Source organism: Typopeltis vanoorti, chromosome 24, assembly GCF_054136105.1.
Source record: "Typopeltis vanoorti isolate ZY-2024b chromosome 24, IOZ_Tvanoo_1.0, whole genome shotgun sequence".
In the NCBI taxonomy this organism is placed as follows: domain Eukaryota; kingdom Metazoa; phylum Arthropoda; class Arachnida; order Uropygi; family Thelyphonidae; genus Typopeltis; species Typopeltis vanoorti.
The window spans coordinates 25,283,572-25,301,293 of record NC_143572.1 but is presented as its reverse complement, the minus strand read 5'-3'; the positions used below and the strand labels follow the sequence as shown (position 1 = coordinate 25,301,293).

At 35.8% G+C, this 17,722-nt stretch overlaps 1 protein-coding gene across 13 annotated transcripts in view; it reads right to left on the bottom strand.

The window, feature by feature from the left end:
- LOC150093031 (terminal uridylyltransferase 4-like) overlaps positions 1-17,722 on the bottom strand; it is a 621,373-nt gene that overhangs the window by 239,845 nt on the left and 363,806 nt on the right. For all 13 annotated transcript variants that reach the window (XM_090413455.1, XM_090413456.1, XM_090413454.1 and 10 more), the window contains one exon: positions 6,166-6,262. In XM_090413455.1, the coding sequence (XP_090269581.1) occupies positions 6,166-6,262 (97 nt within the window). The remainder of the gene's footprint in view (positions 1-6,165; positions 6,263-17,722) is intronic.

The following is a 17,722-nucleotide window of genomic DNA, read 5'->3' as shown; positions in this document are numbered from 1 at the left end:
TAAAAAGAGTAGAAGAACCAGAGGTCATCCCTGGAAGTTATGTAAAAGTGCAGTGAAGAGGGGTGTGAGGCATAGATTTTTTCAGAATTGTCAGTGAATGGAATGCATTACCAGACTGTGTTGTTAATGCAAGGAGTATTAAGGATTATAAGATTCTATATGATAAACATGTTGTCAGTTGAAGTAACCTCCCACAATGAGTCTGCCGACTCCATGCAGGGTGTAATAATAATAATAATAAACATACTATCCCTTAGATATTTATACATTTATAGGTTACTGCTATTCATAATAAACAATAATGAATATGTAAATATCAATATGTTTTCTTTAGTAGACATAAGGATATAAAATATATAGTTCCTAAAACAAATAAAGAAGCAATACACAAACATTACTTATTTAGCAATACACTACCTTTAACAATGAGAATTTAACCCAACCCAAACAAATACAAAACTCTAATCAAAGAATATTTATTTTTCTACAGAAATGAGTTATCTCTCTTCAAAATAACTGTATAACTGTGTATAACTTATTGATTTTAGATAATGGTTTCTAGTATAATTGTATTCAAAGATTCAGTCTCACGTGTAAAATATAAATGCTATTTAACTACTGTTTTATTTTGTTCCAAAACCTAACTAATATTGTACACAACTTTCTATATGTATTACCATGTTACCCTTCTTCTCTGTATACAGAGAAGATATAGATGTATATAATATAACGATGTTGCATTACATATCTTTCTGCAACAACATGCATATCGTAACCTGGACGAGCAGTTACTCTTAGATTACACATATGATTATCCAAAATTCTTTACTATAATATGAAATTTAAAAGTTTTAATAATAATAAAAAAATTTCTAAAACAACAATAAGAATAACAGTCAATATATTTGTAATAATTAAATAGATACCACCACTATCACCACCAGTATTACAATAATGTATGAAAATTCATTAACATGAAAGGCTCACAACTTCAGTAACTTGAAGTTTCAAAACAACTACAGGCTGGCTTTTTTAAAAAAAAACATAACAAGAATAATAATATCATTCCCACCAATGTTAAATTGAAACAATGCTTTCACTCAATAAAGGCACTCTGCATTTATAACCACACTAGCTTCATCGTCATACAAGAACAAATCACAGTTTCATATTCTGCTTGCTGACAGCAATGAAACTATTCTACATTAGAAGAGGGGGGGAGGAGAGAATATTGAATACTGACTTATAGACAATCCTCTTGGTCTTTTCTAACCTATCAGTAGCCAGCAATGTCCAAAAAATGTTGGCATATCTGAAAGATTGCAAATCTTGTAAAAGATATTCTAAGTCCTAACAAATGCTTGAAATAACATAGTAAATCTGTCCTCTGCAATCCTCAAAACTGATGCCATCAGTTTCTTGAAACAGATCAAGTGAAGTATTCACAACCTTCCCACCGACGTGGCTAATGGTACTAGCAGGTGAAACCTTCCAAAAACATTTCTATCCTCTAATGAAGGATAGAAATGACAACGAAATAACGGTCATGAAAGCAGATAAGGGAAATCAATTGTACCTTAATTACTCTCATAAAATAGACACCTTCCTAAAAGTCCAATGCATCTGCTGCCTGTTAAACTAGAATTCCACCATTGCTGTTTCATTGCTGTATGGAACTCCTTCCCCTCCTTGTCCAATCTTCATGAATTTCTTGAAAATATTAATTCAATAAACCCAAGAATCAAATTTACCCTGGAAGTAGAAAACAATTGTCTTCCATTTCTGGATCTTCTCATTCTACTTCAACCAAATGGTAGTTTACAGTTCTCAATATATAGTAAACCAACTCATACTAGTAAATCCACTCATACATTGATTCTAACTCAAAAAAAAATCAATAATTATGGCAGTCATCCTAACCCTCCTCAAGAAGAAATTACCAGAATTTGTATTCCTTATGTTAAGGGAATTTCAGAAAAAATAGCAAGATTACTTTGACAGATTAACGTGCTCCATCCAGTAAACAAACTTAGTACGTTCCTTATCTCATCAAAATACAAATATCCTCCTCTATCTTATCCTGGAGTTTACAGAATCCCCTGCTCTTGTGGCTTGTGTTATTATGAACAAACTGGTTGATCTGCACAAATTCATCCTAAGAACATATTTCTCTTAAAGAACTGAACAAATCCAGTTTAGCAAAGCCATGCTTTATCTACAAAACACAGGATTCAGTGGAACAATACCAAAATTTTACACAAAACTTACCTGGAAAGACTCTACAAAGAAATCTGTGAAGCACGCATTCACAACCCAAACCTGAACAAAAGCAACTGCCTAAAACTTTCTCAATTTTGGGAAGTTATATTAACTAATACTCACCATTCATGTGTTCCTTAATTGTAAATTAAGGAACGCATAAGGAAAATAATTAATTAACTAAATTAATTTATTGTAATTTATTCTGAATATCTATTAATGCAGATAGAGCTATTCTCCTGAATCCTATAGTGCACATAATATCACATGCTTTCAAGTAAATTGTTGTTCTTTTTAGAGTTTTCCTATAACTGTAGTGACAATGGCTATAAAACTTAACCGAAAACTTTACAAATAAAAATATTAAATGTGATTCTGGTATTAATATTTTATTATGATCCTTTTACAGCTGAACTTCTGATTACCAAACCTGCTACTCCTAATACTTTATTCTATCTACCCCAGTTCTGTGAAACAACCTTCCACACAAGGTACTTCTCAAGGGCTACAAATTCTAACTCTTCAAGAAGAAAATCAAACAGATTACTTCGCTCTTGAATCCTGCTTTATTTGCTGAAGGCTGTGCAGCCTCTACTGCATAGAAGTGATATGGAAAAAAAATAATAATAATAAATAATTAAAAAATTATTCATGTGGTGCCTATGTGAATCTATTTATACCAGTGTACTGCTTCTCATGATGATGCTCACTTAACTGACAAAATGCTGGATATAATAATTAAACCTATTTAGTTATTACAATTTTTTGTCTTTTGTAATTTCACAAAACAAGATAAACAAACATCCAAGCAGGGTGATGGCTCACACAAGCTAACAAAAGTCTATTTCATATAAATATATTAATTATCATTTCACATTTTAATCTATTTGGTCTCAATCAACTGATATGATTTCAAAACATCACTTTCATATGTTCAAATGATTTTTTATTAAATTTTTCCCCTCCCTAATGATCAGTAAGTTTGATGAATTGTGTGTTTTCCTGAGAACATCTTCTTTTCATGATTTTTTTTCTTCTTTTTCATGTTGTTTTCAGTGAATTTCGATTAATTTTCCATCAATTAATTAGCTTTCCGTGAATCTGTAAACCAATGAAATGAATTTTGCTAAACTGCATGCTTTCATTAATGTTTTAAACAATTTTTTTCAGAATATATTTAACAAAAACTACCAGATAAATATTCACCACATGGGAATCTGTCAGTTGTCAAAACTACTTTTTTTTTTCAGATTATATGCCAGACTATAGGCCAGGGAGTACAGGGGGAGATATTGAATTCATGCATCAGCAACTTAGTGCAATGAGTGAAGGCTTAGTGATTATTATGGGGGATTTTAATTATGGTGATATCAATTGGAAGGAGGAAATATCACGTAGCAAAAAGGAAATGGAGTTCATACATCTGCTACGAGATAATTACTTGAAACAGCACGTAACTGAAGGGACACGTGGTGTGAGAGTGTTGGACCTGGTTATTGGTTCAGAGGTTATATGCTTAAGTAAGGTGACCTCGTTACCTCCAGTTGGTGAAAGCGATCATGTGGTATTGACTTGGGAGGTTGCAAAATCTGTGGATTTTTCTATTAAGAAGGGGTATGTACGAAACTACAGGTTAGGCAATTATAACAAGCTTCGGAGTGAGCTTGCAGCCATCCCATGGCAGAACATATTGCAAGGGAAAGATGTTAGCAGTGCTTGGGATAAAATCAGCGGGTATCTGAGGAAAGCAATATCAGATTGTGTCCCCATGGTCAGGAGGTCAAACAAGGCAGGCATTAGATGGATGAGCAGTAGTATCAAGCTTGAACTACAAAAAAAAGAAAATGTTATGGAGAATTTACAAGGAGAAGGGCGATCAGGACACCCATGAGCAGTACAAGGCTCAAGCTAGGAAGGTTACCAGCATAGTAAGAAAAGCTAAATCAGATTATGAGAAGACCTTAGCCAAAGAGATCAAGGGTAATCCCAAAGAGTTCTTCCGCTATGTGGCAAGTAAGAGGAAGAATGACTTCGGAAGGATAACCTTAGTGGGTGCTGATGGTATTGAGGTGACAAAATCAGATGTAATAGTCGAGTTACTGAGTGATCACTTCTCAAAAGTCTATCACCCAAGTGAGGATATCTCTATACCTATAGCAATACCTAATGTGAGAATTGAAGCTAAAGAATCAGAGGTATTAAATATATTGCGAAACTTAAATGCAAACACTGCGGTAGGCTTAGATGGAATATCAGCTCGGGTGTTGCGTGAATGTGCAAATGAATTGTCAACCCCTCTTACCTGGATATTTAATTTAAGTTTGAACTCTGGTATGGTCCCTAGGGAGTGGAAGTTAGGCAAAGTGGTTCCTTTGCATAAGGGTGGCTCTAAAACTGCAGTATTGAATTACAGACCAATCACCATCTCAGGAGTAGTGGTAAAAGTATTGGAAAAGTTGGTTAAAGACAAAATTCAAGAATGGGTGGATCAGGATATGATACTCTATAGAGGCCAACATGGTTTTGTTAAAGGTAGATCCTGCCTTAGCAATCTATTAACTATCCATAATAGAATAACATCAGAGTTGGACAAAGGAACTGGCTACACAGTGGTACTTCTGGATTTTGCTAAGGCTTTTGACAGGATACCCCATAGAACACTGTTACTCAAATTGGAGCAGATGGGAATGGATATTAAATTGGTGATATGGATAGGAGAATGGCTCAGGGAGAGATACCATAAGGTGGTGTATGGAGGAGCCGAGTCCAGAATGAGGCAGGTGACCAGTGGTGTGCCTCAGGGCTCTGTGCTTGGGCCAATGTTGTTTAATTTGTATATAAATGATATAGGAAACGGCTTAAAGGGAGATATTCAGTTGTTTGCTGATGATGCAAAGTTGTGTAGTGCAATAAAAAATCAAGCTGATGTTGAAAGTTTGCAGGAGGATTTAAATAAGCTGGTAAAATGGGCAAAAGAAAATGGATGTCAGTTCAATGTGGAAAAGTGTAAAGTCTTGCATTTTGGGATTAAAAGATTACCAGCTGTGTACTACATCGATGGAAAGGTACTCCAAGAGATTGATGAGGCTAGGGACTTAGGGGTATTGGTAGATAAGGAGATGAAGTTCAGAGGACACATTGCTAAGGTGTCCAAGATTGCACATAGGATTACTTGGTTGTTGAGGAACACACTGACATCCAGAGATAAAGAGGTTATTATTCCCCTTTATAAAGCATTGATACTTCCACATTTGGATTACTGTGCTCAGGTCTGGTCACCTGGATTCCTTGGAGATGAGGAGGCTGTGGAGAGGGTTCAGAGAAGAGTGACCAAGTTGGTGAGTGATATAAAAAATGCTCCCTACATTGATAGATTGAGAGCTTGTGGATTGCAGAGATTGGTTGATAGGCGAAGAAGAGGGGATATGATAGAAACATTCAAATTACTAAAAGGTTTTTATAGGATTGATGCAGGGGAAATGTTTCAGCTGTGTGATAGTGATGGAAGAACAAGAGGTCATCTCTGGAAATTAAAGAAGAGTGTGGTTAACAAAGGTGTCAGAACAAGGTTTTTTGCCTGGAGGGTGGTGAATGAGTGGAATTCATTGCCTGACTTTGTTGTGAGCTCTTCATCTGTAAATGAATTCAAGAAGAGATATGACAGATATTGTTTTGCTAGTTTGGGTCTCCCGCGATGAGTCTACTGACTCCATGGAGATACCCGTAATAATAATAATAATAATAATAATAATAATAATAATTATACAGTTCTTAAAAATAACCCATCCACATTATTTCATTAAACTTTCTCAATTGCATGTTAAGTTAAAAAAAACAGTTCATGAAAAATTTTTGGAAGTTTTTACTTTTTAAAATAATAAATATATTTATTTCAAACATGTTTACCTTTAATTATATAACAAATTTTATCAAGTTCTTTGCAGAAGCTACTAGTCATTGGTGGAAGTGGATTTATTACTGGCAACACACCTTCAGGACATTCCTAAAATTAAAAGGAAGAATGCATTATAAAAGAATAAATGTAGATCCACACAAGGGAATCACAACGACTGCACACTGAGCCCAGTTGTTGTGAGCAATTATAAGTATTCTATAATACTAAATTAAAACATCACTATAAAGAATGGCAAGCAAGACAATACTTGCTATGGAGTGGGCAGACTCATCGTGGGAGTTCATTCAACTGACAACATATTTATCATATCGAATCTTAAAATCCTTAGCACTCCTTGCATTAACAACACTTTCCGGTAATGCAATCCTTTCGCTGACAATTCTCCATGTAAAAAAATCAACTCCACACCCCTCTTCACCACACTCTTACATAACTTCCATGGATGACCTCTAGCTTTTTCCCCTCTCGCCTACTCTTTTTATACTCTAATCTGGATTAATCTGATAAAATCCTCTCACTAACCTAAATGTCTCTATCATCTCTTTTCCTCCTATTCACCAAACTCTCCAATCCATATTTTTGTAGCCTCTCTCCATAGTCAGCAGTCCAAAGTCCTGATATTGTCTTAGCTACTCACCTCTGGACCCTCTCCAATGTCTCCACATCGCACTGAAAAACCAGGTGACCAGATTTGAGCACAATAGTCCAAGTGTGGTCTGACCAGTGCTTTATACAGTGGAACAACTACTTCCTTATCCCTACATGTTAGAGTACTTTTTCATCATAGTAGCACTATGATGTGCAGATTTTGCACCACTAGCAATATGCCATTTAAACTTCAGTCTACTGTAAATCATCACTTCCAAATTTCTAATCTCATCCACTTCCAGAAATAGCCCCCCAATAATTCCCATATATTCCCAATAATTCAATAATTCCCCCACTCAGTACAAATATGATGGAACACGTGCAGCTGTTGCCCAATATTCCTTAGCAGTACACCTTGAAATCCACAGGACAAGTTTCTTCTTCTCCTCCTTCATCCCTTCCACTGCTGTACTGTGGAACAGTCTTTCCCCCTGATGTGTTTCCTAAGGAATACAATATACAGGCTTTTAAATCAAATGTAAAAAGTTTCTCCTTTCCCAACCTTACCCATATATGGTAGTAATGTACTATAGGCTGATCCACCAACCTCTCCTGTATAGGCCCAACATTAAATTTAAAAAAATAAAAATAAAACAAAAAAAGAACGCTTCCTGCAGTACGGCACCATTGATATAGTACATAGCCTTATATTTGTGCACTCCAAAATGTAACACCTTCCACTTATTGATATTAAAACTACAACCTCACTCCTCTGTAAAAGTAAAAAATCTATTCAAATATTCCTAAATGGAATTAACATCAGTAGTGCCACTTATAATTCTTCCCAACTTTGCAACATCAGTAAACAATCCCCTGAAGATTTCCAATCAGTATGCATGATAATTTACAAACAAATTAAACAACAGGGGCATAAGAACAAAACCCTGGGGCACACCACTGGTTACCCACCTTTTTATTGAGACACTGCTCCATCATACACAACCTGCTAGTATTGTTCAGCAAGCCAACCTCCAATCTATCAAACCAATACTATCTATTCCCATCCTCTGCAGCTTGTGCAATAACTTATCATGTGATAATCTATCAAACACTTTTACATTTGTTCCAATCTGATCCAAGAATATCACTATATATGATTTTCCCTTATCCAACACACCTGTTACCCTATCATAAAATGCAAGTAGATTGCTAAAACATGACCTACCCTTTACAAATCCATGCTGACCATCAACCCAATCCTGTATTCTATTCCCAGCAAACATGTCCAACACCTTGAAAAAAACTGCAGTTATATAGACTGGTCTATAATTGGAAACTTCTGTCCTAGAACCATGCTTGTGGAGTGGTACTATTTTTGCCTTCTTTCCCATCCTTAGGAACCCACTGCAACTCTCATTAAATAACCAGGTGAAGAGCATATCCAACTGTGATACACATTCCTTAAGAATATGTTGTGATATGTCATCTATTCCCCACAACCCTATTAACATCTAACCTAACCAACACCTGATACATCTGTGATTCTTTCACTTCCAATTCTCCTAATGCTTGCCTCCCTTCTACATATTGCATCGCATCATTTTTACACCAGTATGATATACGAGGGTGGCCTGAAAAGTTGTCGACCTCGACCACAGATGGCAACACCATCAACAAGATTTTTTTTTTCCTAAGTTGGTACATCTGTCATAAGCATACATGTGAAATTGCAAGTTATTCTATCAAGCAGTTTGTTTTATACAGCTGTCTGAAGCAAAAGTGTTGTGTGTATCCCTTGAAATGGATAAAACCGAGTATCGTGTGGTTATAAAATTCTTAGTAAAAGAAGGTTTAAAGCCAAAAGAAATTCATTTGAAGTTCATAAAAGTTTATGGGCCCTCTTCTCCTTCATTTTCAACAATTAAGAAATTGGCAGCTGAGTTTAAACTTGGCCATACAAGCCTTGAAGATGATCCATCAGCCGTGAAGGATGTCCAAAAAGTGTAACACCACCAGAAATCATTGATCAAGTGCACGATATGGTATATTGGATGACAGGCGAGTCAAAGTGAGTGAAATTTCTGACACTATAGGCAATTCAAAAGAACGTGTAGGATATATTTTGCATGAAGAATTGCAAATGAAAAAGCTTTGCACAAGATGGATGCAGCGCTTGCTCACAGCAGATCAAAAATGCAATTGCATGAAAATCTCTGAACAGTGCTTAGAGCATTTTAACAAGAATAAAACTGATTTTGTGCATCAATTTATTACTATGGATGAGACTTGGATTCACAGTTACATACCAGAATCCAAAAAGCAACAGTCAAAACAGTGGACAGAAGCCAGTTGTTCAGTGCCAAAGAGGACAAAGTAGGTTGCATCAGCAGGAAAGGTCATGGCATCGGTGTTTTGGGATGATAAATTCATTTTATTTATTAATTATCTTGAAAAGGGCAAAACAATAACCGGGGAATATTATTCCGCTCTTTTAACCAGACTAGACAAAAAAATTCGTGAGAAAAGACCCAGTTTTTCAGAAAAAAAAAAAAATCATCTTTTATCAGGACAATGCACCTGCCCACAAAGGTGTTTTGGCAATGGGAAAATTAAGGGATCTGTGCTATGAATTGTTGGAACAGCCACCCTATTCCACAGATTTGGCTCCATCTGATTTCTATCTCTTCCCACAATTAAAACTCTTCCTCGATGGTAAGTGTTTTTCTTCGAATCAAGCGGTGATTGCAGCTGTAGAGGAGTATTTTGCAGATCTTACTAAGAACCACTACATGCATGGGATAATGGTGCTGGAGCATCGCTGGAATAAATGTATTAGTCTTAAGGGAGATAATGTTGAAAAATAAAAATAATTTTGAAATTATAAATTCGTTTTTTCATTGTTAGGACAAGAACATTTCAGACCACTCTCATACACTGATAAAATGTTTGTTCAATAATTTCACTATATCCTTTGCAACTATTATTCTGGTGCCATGACAAACCATCTCTGTAAGCCTGCCACAATTAATGTTTCTCTTGCTTGCACTATAGCAGAAAAATTCCCTTGCATTAACCTTTGGTCTGACCAACTGGCAGCAGTGTCAACACCTCATTAACAACCATATCTTGTGAAGTTTTTACCAAATACAAAACATGAACACCTCTAATTTGTCAGTCACATGTTGCTTAAGATAGCTATCTCTCAGAAATTCAACAAACTCATCACCATGTTCCCATACACTATCTCATCCTTCCTTCTGTATTCCTGTAATTAAAGTTTCCCTTCAGGATTACATTCTTTTTTACATACCCAACCAATTTGCTTAAATATTTCAGTCAATATTCTCTGCATTCCCTGATCTATACCAGCATCCTATCAGATACACCAACCTGTTTCTTTCAACTTTACACAACACAGATTCAAAATCTATGCATGCACTATTAACTTCCACACTTTGTGCACAAAATTCATCTGCAATCATTAATAGTACTTTCCATCATCTTTTCCCATTTCTATACTTCCAGAAAATTATATATCCTTCTATTTCTAACATCACATTCTCTGATGAAAATGTGATGTCTATATATATATATATATATATATATTCAGTCAAAACATTGGACAGAAGCCAGTTGTCTCATAGATGGTCAGTTTCCACACTATCGTCTACAGATATTTCTATGGATGCAGTTCAGTAGAACAGCACCCATAGAAATGTATGTGTAGTTAACAGAACTTTATACTAATTAACAGTTTTCTCATCATCATAATTTTCAATTACAGTATATTGAAGATATATAAAATAAATTGGCAATTTAATGATCTGTTAACAGTAGAATATCATGCAAGTTAACAAACTTTCTTCCAAAATATATGCCAAGTATGAAAGAATCAATTAAGGCAAATTGTAACTTAACCTATTTTTTATTACTACTTACTTGCATCGTTATATGAAGCAATTATATCAAGGGCATTATATCAAGCAATACTTAGTCTTTATTTGAGTTGTAAGTCTGCAGTTAGAATTGAAGGAGGTACAGGAAGATGGTTTAATGTTAAATCTAGTGTCAGACAAGGATGTACATTATCCCCTCTGTTATTCATTATCTATATGGATCACATTATGAAGGAAAGTCACATGAAATCTGATATCAAAATTGGAGATGTTAATCTCAGCGCTTTGCTTTATGTGGATAATGTTATACTTCTAAATAAATCTGCTACAAGTCTGCAAGATTCCCTGACTAATAGATGTGGTATGAAGGTCAGCATTAAAAAGACAAACACAATGAAAATAGACAGAAACATTGAAATTATCAACTGCATTGTAAATGGAGAACCTATACAACAAGTAAAACATTTCAGCTACTTAGGCATGATTTAGCGAAGATGGTAAATTAAATATGGAAATAGACAACAGAATCAACAAAGCTGGTATGGTAGGAAGTCAACTGAATAAATTTATATAGAATAAGAGAGAAATTAGTCAAAACACTAAATTAGCTGTATACAAGACAGTGCTCAAACCAATTTTATCTTATGGATCTGAGAGCTGGGTTACAAGTAAAACACTTGACCAAAGACTAGAGACTGCAGATATGAGAGTCCTGAGAAAGATGGGGGGGGGGGGGGGGCATGAACAGATACAGATGGCATCAATGGCAATATCATATTAAAAACAAGGATATTAGGAAAGAACTTGACATTATCAGCATCCAGGAATGTGTTAGCAGAGCTAATCTCAGGTGGTATGGTCACTTAAACAGAATAGGAGAGGAAAGATTAGCAAAACGTGTTCTCTGCCAGGTTGGCAGGAAAAAGAACCAGAGGAAGACCAAGATATAGGTGGATTGATAGAATAAAAAATGCCTTAGAAGATAGAAATATAAGATCTGCTAATGTTGGAGGGTTGACAGGTAACAGACTGATCTGGAGGAAAATTGTGGACAGGAAGTTAGTAAAGATGTAAATTTTTCATGTAGTACTATGATATCCCGTACACCCCTTGAGGGTACAAGGCAGGAATTTGATGATGATGACTTACTTGCATCATAGTTTATTATGACCTGGATAATTTTTTTATAAGTTAGAAAGGTTTAAAATTCAGAATAAGTTCTTTACTCCAATGCCTAATGATCCATTTGAAGATATTTAAAAAAAAAACTAGTTCACCAAAGAGCTAAACTTATTAACATTTCTTACACTTTAAATATCCTATGGAATCTTCTATAGACAAATAAGGTAGGAAAAGTGAAATATTATTTCTCCTCCACTGCCTCATGCTCCTTCTTTAAATGATATAAAAAATATTTAACTATGGCTAGGGTTTCATTTTGCTCTTGCAGTTTAAATGTCTTAATTTTTTTTTTCTTGGGTACAAAATCTTAAAAACATGACCTCATCTCTTCCGCATCATGCCATTTGAAAAAAAAAAAAAAGCTAAATCCACTAAAAACTTTTGTTTCCCATAGACTGAAGGCAAGGTCACTCAAGCCCTAACTTTTTGAAGGCAAGTGGGTAGCGAGCCTTCATCCTTAGCCAATCGCAGAATAGCCGGCTGACGATGTGATATTCATTGGCATCCAAGTATTTGGTATAGCAGATATCTGCTGCAATCTCATGGTCTCTAACAATATGCTATTGTCTGAAATAGTGTAAATTCTATATGGGTGATTTTCTCAAGTTAATTGGATGAAAGATTATGTTAATAATTAAGTTTCTGAGAGAAAAATCTGCTTGCCCATGCCAGAGATAAACAAACTTGGGAATCAGTCAAAAAAAAAAGTTTCACTCGGTGACTAGAATCGAACTCTGAACAGTCTTTCTTCAGGTAACCTATTCTTATGGATGCAAATGCCATTTCTACACAACTACACAAGACTATTAAAAATAAATATATAAATAAAATAAAATAAAAAACAGTAGTAGGAACACTTCATTTTAATATTTGTCATATTCTTTAACCTGCACTTCAGATGACTTATTGTCTATAGCTAAAATCAAACTACTGTCATTTCACCAGAAGCCAAATATGCTTGAGATAGCTATTTAAGTAGATGACCAATTAAAAACAAACAAAAACAGCATTATTATTACTGTCAGACCTCCAGACTCAAAGATTCACCATGAAAGAGCCTACTATAATCACACATAACTCAAGCTGCATTAAATTTATCCATCATTGCTACATTCACCACGCCCTCAAGCAATACATTCAATTCACCACATTCTCAAGCAATGCATTCCATTCACTACGTTGCACTCTACATCCAAAAAATTCTTCTCCACACTCCTCTGCTCACACCTCCTTTCAGGGTCTTGGGAGTGCTTCATAGCTGATATGCATTCTCTTTAAGATTGACTACATCCTGTTGAATATACGGGAGTATATAAAGTTCCTAGTGCCTGCAAGTTAGTCTACTTTGGACAGACTGGTAGATCAGTTAATATATGCCTTGAAGAACATAAATATCACATCCAAGATCATCTGTATGGCAAGTTGGGACTGGCAGACCATGCTCTAGATCAGATGGAGAAAAATATCTTTATTACATAAAAGATATTTTTTCATTACAGATCTGAGAGGCTATTCTTAGAATCAGCATGAGCTATGAAGCACTCTCCCAATATCAACAAGTATGGTTGCATTTAAAGATCTGGGAGACTATCATTTTAACACCTAATAGATAAACATCTCTGAATTAACTTTGTAGTTAGTTGACCCGTAAGGGACTCAAAGTAAGGACATTAGGTGTTAGTTACAATTTAAACTTTCTACAATTACTTGGTTTAGTGCTGTGGGCCTGTCGCAGTTTCATTGTGCTCTGATGATGCTGGGTAGAAAACCAGCAAAATATTAGTGAGTGTAATAAATGTATTTTTTTCTCTTGGTGTTAGCTATACTATTAAGTTTATTATGGATAATGAATAACATCTAAGACTTTCTGTATGAACATAAAACATAATTATCTTAGTAAAACTACATGAGCAGTTATTTGTTTCTTACAGTCCTGTTACTTTAAATTTCTGCTTGCTACCTGAGTTACTGTGTTATTATCAAAATTTCTTTTCTTCAGATATTCTTCTCTTTTTTTTTTCATATGTTATGTGGGTTGTAGGTGAGCAAGCCAAATACTTCAGTCTTTCAGGCCATCATTTTTGTTGAGATTTGGTTGGTTGATAAACATTCCACAGGCTTGCTTGAATTTACATTTATATATGAGAGATCTGAGAAAAATTAGGAGTCTGCACAGACGGCATCAATGGTGGAATTATATTGAGGATATGTTATCAGGTGGCATATAGCGGTAGGACTGTGTTTGGAGAGCTCCGAAAGCTAAGTTGTTTAGTTTTAAAACAAATAGCAACATTAGCTAAAAACTGGGTTAGAATTAGATTGCATTGTGGCATCAATTCAATTTAAGTTAAAAGTTTTGTTTTATTCTCAATATAGTCTTTTTGCATGGTAAGTTACATGGCATAACACATGGCAAGGATGCAAAGCAGTACAATGGTGTCCAAGGCATCATGAGTTCAACCAAAGGGACTTTGTAAAGTGCAATGTCTAAGAGATGTATGCATTACCAAAAGAAAATGGAACTGGATTTCGTGGTGGGAGAGTGTGCAGAAAATATTATGAAAGCGAGGGTCAAAAGTGTGGATCAGGTAGCGAGATTGAAGTGGTGGACAGAACAAAGATTACGCATGAAAATGTGTGATGTAATGGCAAATAGGATTGAAAGAAGTTAAAAATGACACAACTGAGAGAGAGAGAGAGTAAAAGTGTTGATCAAAAGAATAATCGTATGACTGATGTAAAGAAGAGGGAGATAACTGTAATGAGGGAGATAGCTCAGTTACGTGGAGTGATACATAGGATGAAGCAGGAGCTGTAAAATGCAGAAATGTCTGGCGAGTGGGTCAAGTGATATCAGAAAGAAAGAAGTGTGAGATAATAGAAATTAATGCTTGACTAAGAGAGAAGGAAAAATCAAGGAGCAACTCTGGTATGGCGATTGTATCATAAGAGGTGTTGGCAAGATATTAACAAAATCACTTCCCAGGTGCAAAAATTAGTGATGTTAGTGAGGTTATTAGAACGCAAAATGTAAAATGAAAGACTGATTATTTTGGCTGGAACAAATGATTTGAAAGGAGAAAAGTATGGCATGAAGAAGGACATGAAAGAATTACTGAAAGTAATTCTTTCATAGCAAAAGAAAAGAGTGAGAGATTTAAGATAGTGAGTCTGTTGCCACGGTATGACAGATTAGAGAAGAGAAGGAGGGCAACAATAGCAATTCATTCGATGCACAGGTTATGCAGGATGAATATGTGGAGTTTGTGGATGTGTGGAGTGAGTTGGACAGATGAAAGGACTTATACAAAAAGGATGGCTTGCATCTGAATGAATTTGGTGTTTCGAGTTTAGAAAAGTGTTTTGATGAATGAAGTGAAAGTGGATCTGCAAAATCAGGGAAACTAAAGCTTTTAGGGGGGGAAGGTGTTGAGTGGATATGCAGACATCAGTGAGGTAGATGAGTGTAAGAATGTGTATAAAATGCCTATGTTAGTACCACTGGTAACAAACCAAAATAGGATAGTTAGTATAAAGTGTCAGGATAGTGGTGGGCCTAAGGGGTTTTTGCACTTTATGTACATTAATGTAAGGAGCATTCAAAATGAGGGGGGAAGGGAAGAGTTTTTGGCATTAGTTAGTTCATCCTAGCCAAAGGTTATTGGCATTAGTGAGACATGGCTGACAGAAGATAATATAGTTAGTGGGATAGAATGTGAAGGGTATAGCGTGTTCAGGGAAGATAGAGGGAAGAGAATGGAGGAAAAGTGTTATTCATGATAGCCAATGAACTGCAACCAAAGAGAGTAGAAGTTAAACCGAAGGCCAGTGAAAATAGCACATTTGAGGCTATCTGGTGTGAGATAGAGGTCAGCAGAACAAAATATACAGTTAGATGCTTCTATAATACCAGAGGATGGAAAAGATGGTGGGGATAGTATGCATTGGCAAAGAGGCTCAATGAGTGGAGGATAGGTAATTATTATGGAGAATTTCAACTATGGGACATAGATTGGAAGGAGGAGAGGACACATGGAAGGAATGAAATGGAATTTATGCAGTTACTAAGGAATAATTACCTGAGACAGCATGTGATGGAATATACGAGGAGTTTGGGAGTGCTCAATCTAGTAACTGCATCTGAAAATTTGTCTATAACTGATATGACCACATTACCATCAGTTGGTGAGAGTGATCATATGGTCTTAACTTGGGAGGTGGCTAAATATGTGGAATTTTTAGTTAAGAAGCGATATATGTGAAATTACAGGACCGGTAAGTATGATAGGGCATTGGAAATGATAAAGGAGTGTTTGAAGGAAGTAATTTCAGACTGCATATGTAGGGTTAGGAGAGTAAATCAAGTGGGAGTTAAATGGATGAATATCATCATTAAGCTGGAGATGAAAAAAAAGAAAAAATTGTGGAGGGAATTCAAGGAGAAAGATGACCAGCAGGTGCATGAGCAGTACAAAGCCAGGCCAGAAAGGTAACCAATGTAGTAAGAAAGGCAAAATCAAAGTATGAAAGGAAATTAGCAGTGCAGGCCGAAGATGACCTCCTTCGATGTGTCACAAAATAATAATAATAATCCCAAACAGTTTTTTCAATATGCTGCAAGTAAAAGGAAGAATGTTTATGGCAGAATGATCTTAATGACTGCCGATGGTAGGGAGGTAACTGAATCAGTCGAAATAGTAAAAGTACTGAGTGAACACTTTGCAAGAGTATATCATCCACAGGAGATATTGCAGTAACGACAGAGGCAAAGACTTATATGGTAACTAAAGTAAATGAAATAGAGGTGCATAGCATATTACAGAATCTTAATGTGAACACAGATATGGGGTTAGATGGTATACTAGCTCGAGGTTTATGTGAAGATGCTAGAAAATTGTCAGTGTCTTTGACCACATTCTTTAATCTAAGTCTTAGCTCTGGGTTAGTCTTAAGTGGGTAGAGGGGAAAATAGTTCCTTAGAATAAAGGAGGCTCCAAAACTGATGTAGCAAATTACTGACCAAACAACATATCAGGAGTTGTTGTCAAGGTACTGGAAAAGTTGGTGAAGAGCAAAATACAGGCACAGATAGACAGAAATGGGATACTGTATGGGGGGGGAACAACATGGTTTTGTGAAGGGTAGGTCATGCTTCAGTAACTTACTCGCATTTTATAATACAGTGACAGCTGAGTCAGATAAAAGTAATGGGTTTGCAGTGATACTGTTGAACTTTGCAAAAGCCTTTAACAGGATACCACATAGAATTCTAATCAATAAACTACAGCAAACGGGGATGGATACAAGGTTTGTAAGGTGGATAAGAGGGTGGTTGATGGAGAGATATCAGAGCAGTCTATTCAGAAGTAGAGTCCAGAAGAAGGCCTATGACTATTGGCATACCACAGGACTCTGTTCGTGGGCTGCTGCTTTTAATTTTTACATTAACGATATAGGAAAAGAAGCCTCTGTAGCTCAGTCAGTATAGACGAAGCCCTTTGGTCAGAAAAACCTGGATTCGATTCCCATCCATGACCTGAGGAACATTTATCTGGTCTCTTTTGACTAAAGATGAGTTAACCTTTCTCATATGGACGTGGAGGGGGTTTTTCTCCGGATAGCTGAGGTTTTTCATTCCTCAAAAAAGGAAAACTGGTCCAATGAACACACACACACATAGTTACAGTCAAATACTTACAGCAAGGAAGGCAACAGGAAATCACTTTGCATCATATCTCCTTGGTAATCAGTTGCAACCGTCTCAAAGAGAGGAGGCAACAATATTAGGATAGGATATAGGAAAAGATCTGAAAGGAATTGTTTAGTTGTTTGCTGAAGATGCAAAGTTGGTGGTAGCACAATAGTTAATACAAATTATGTT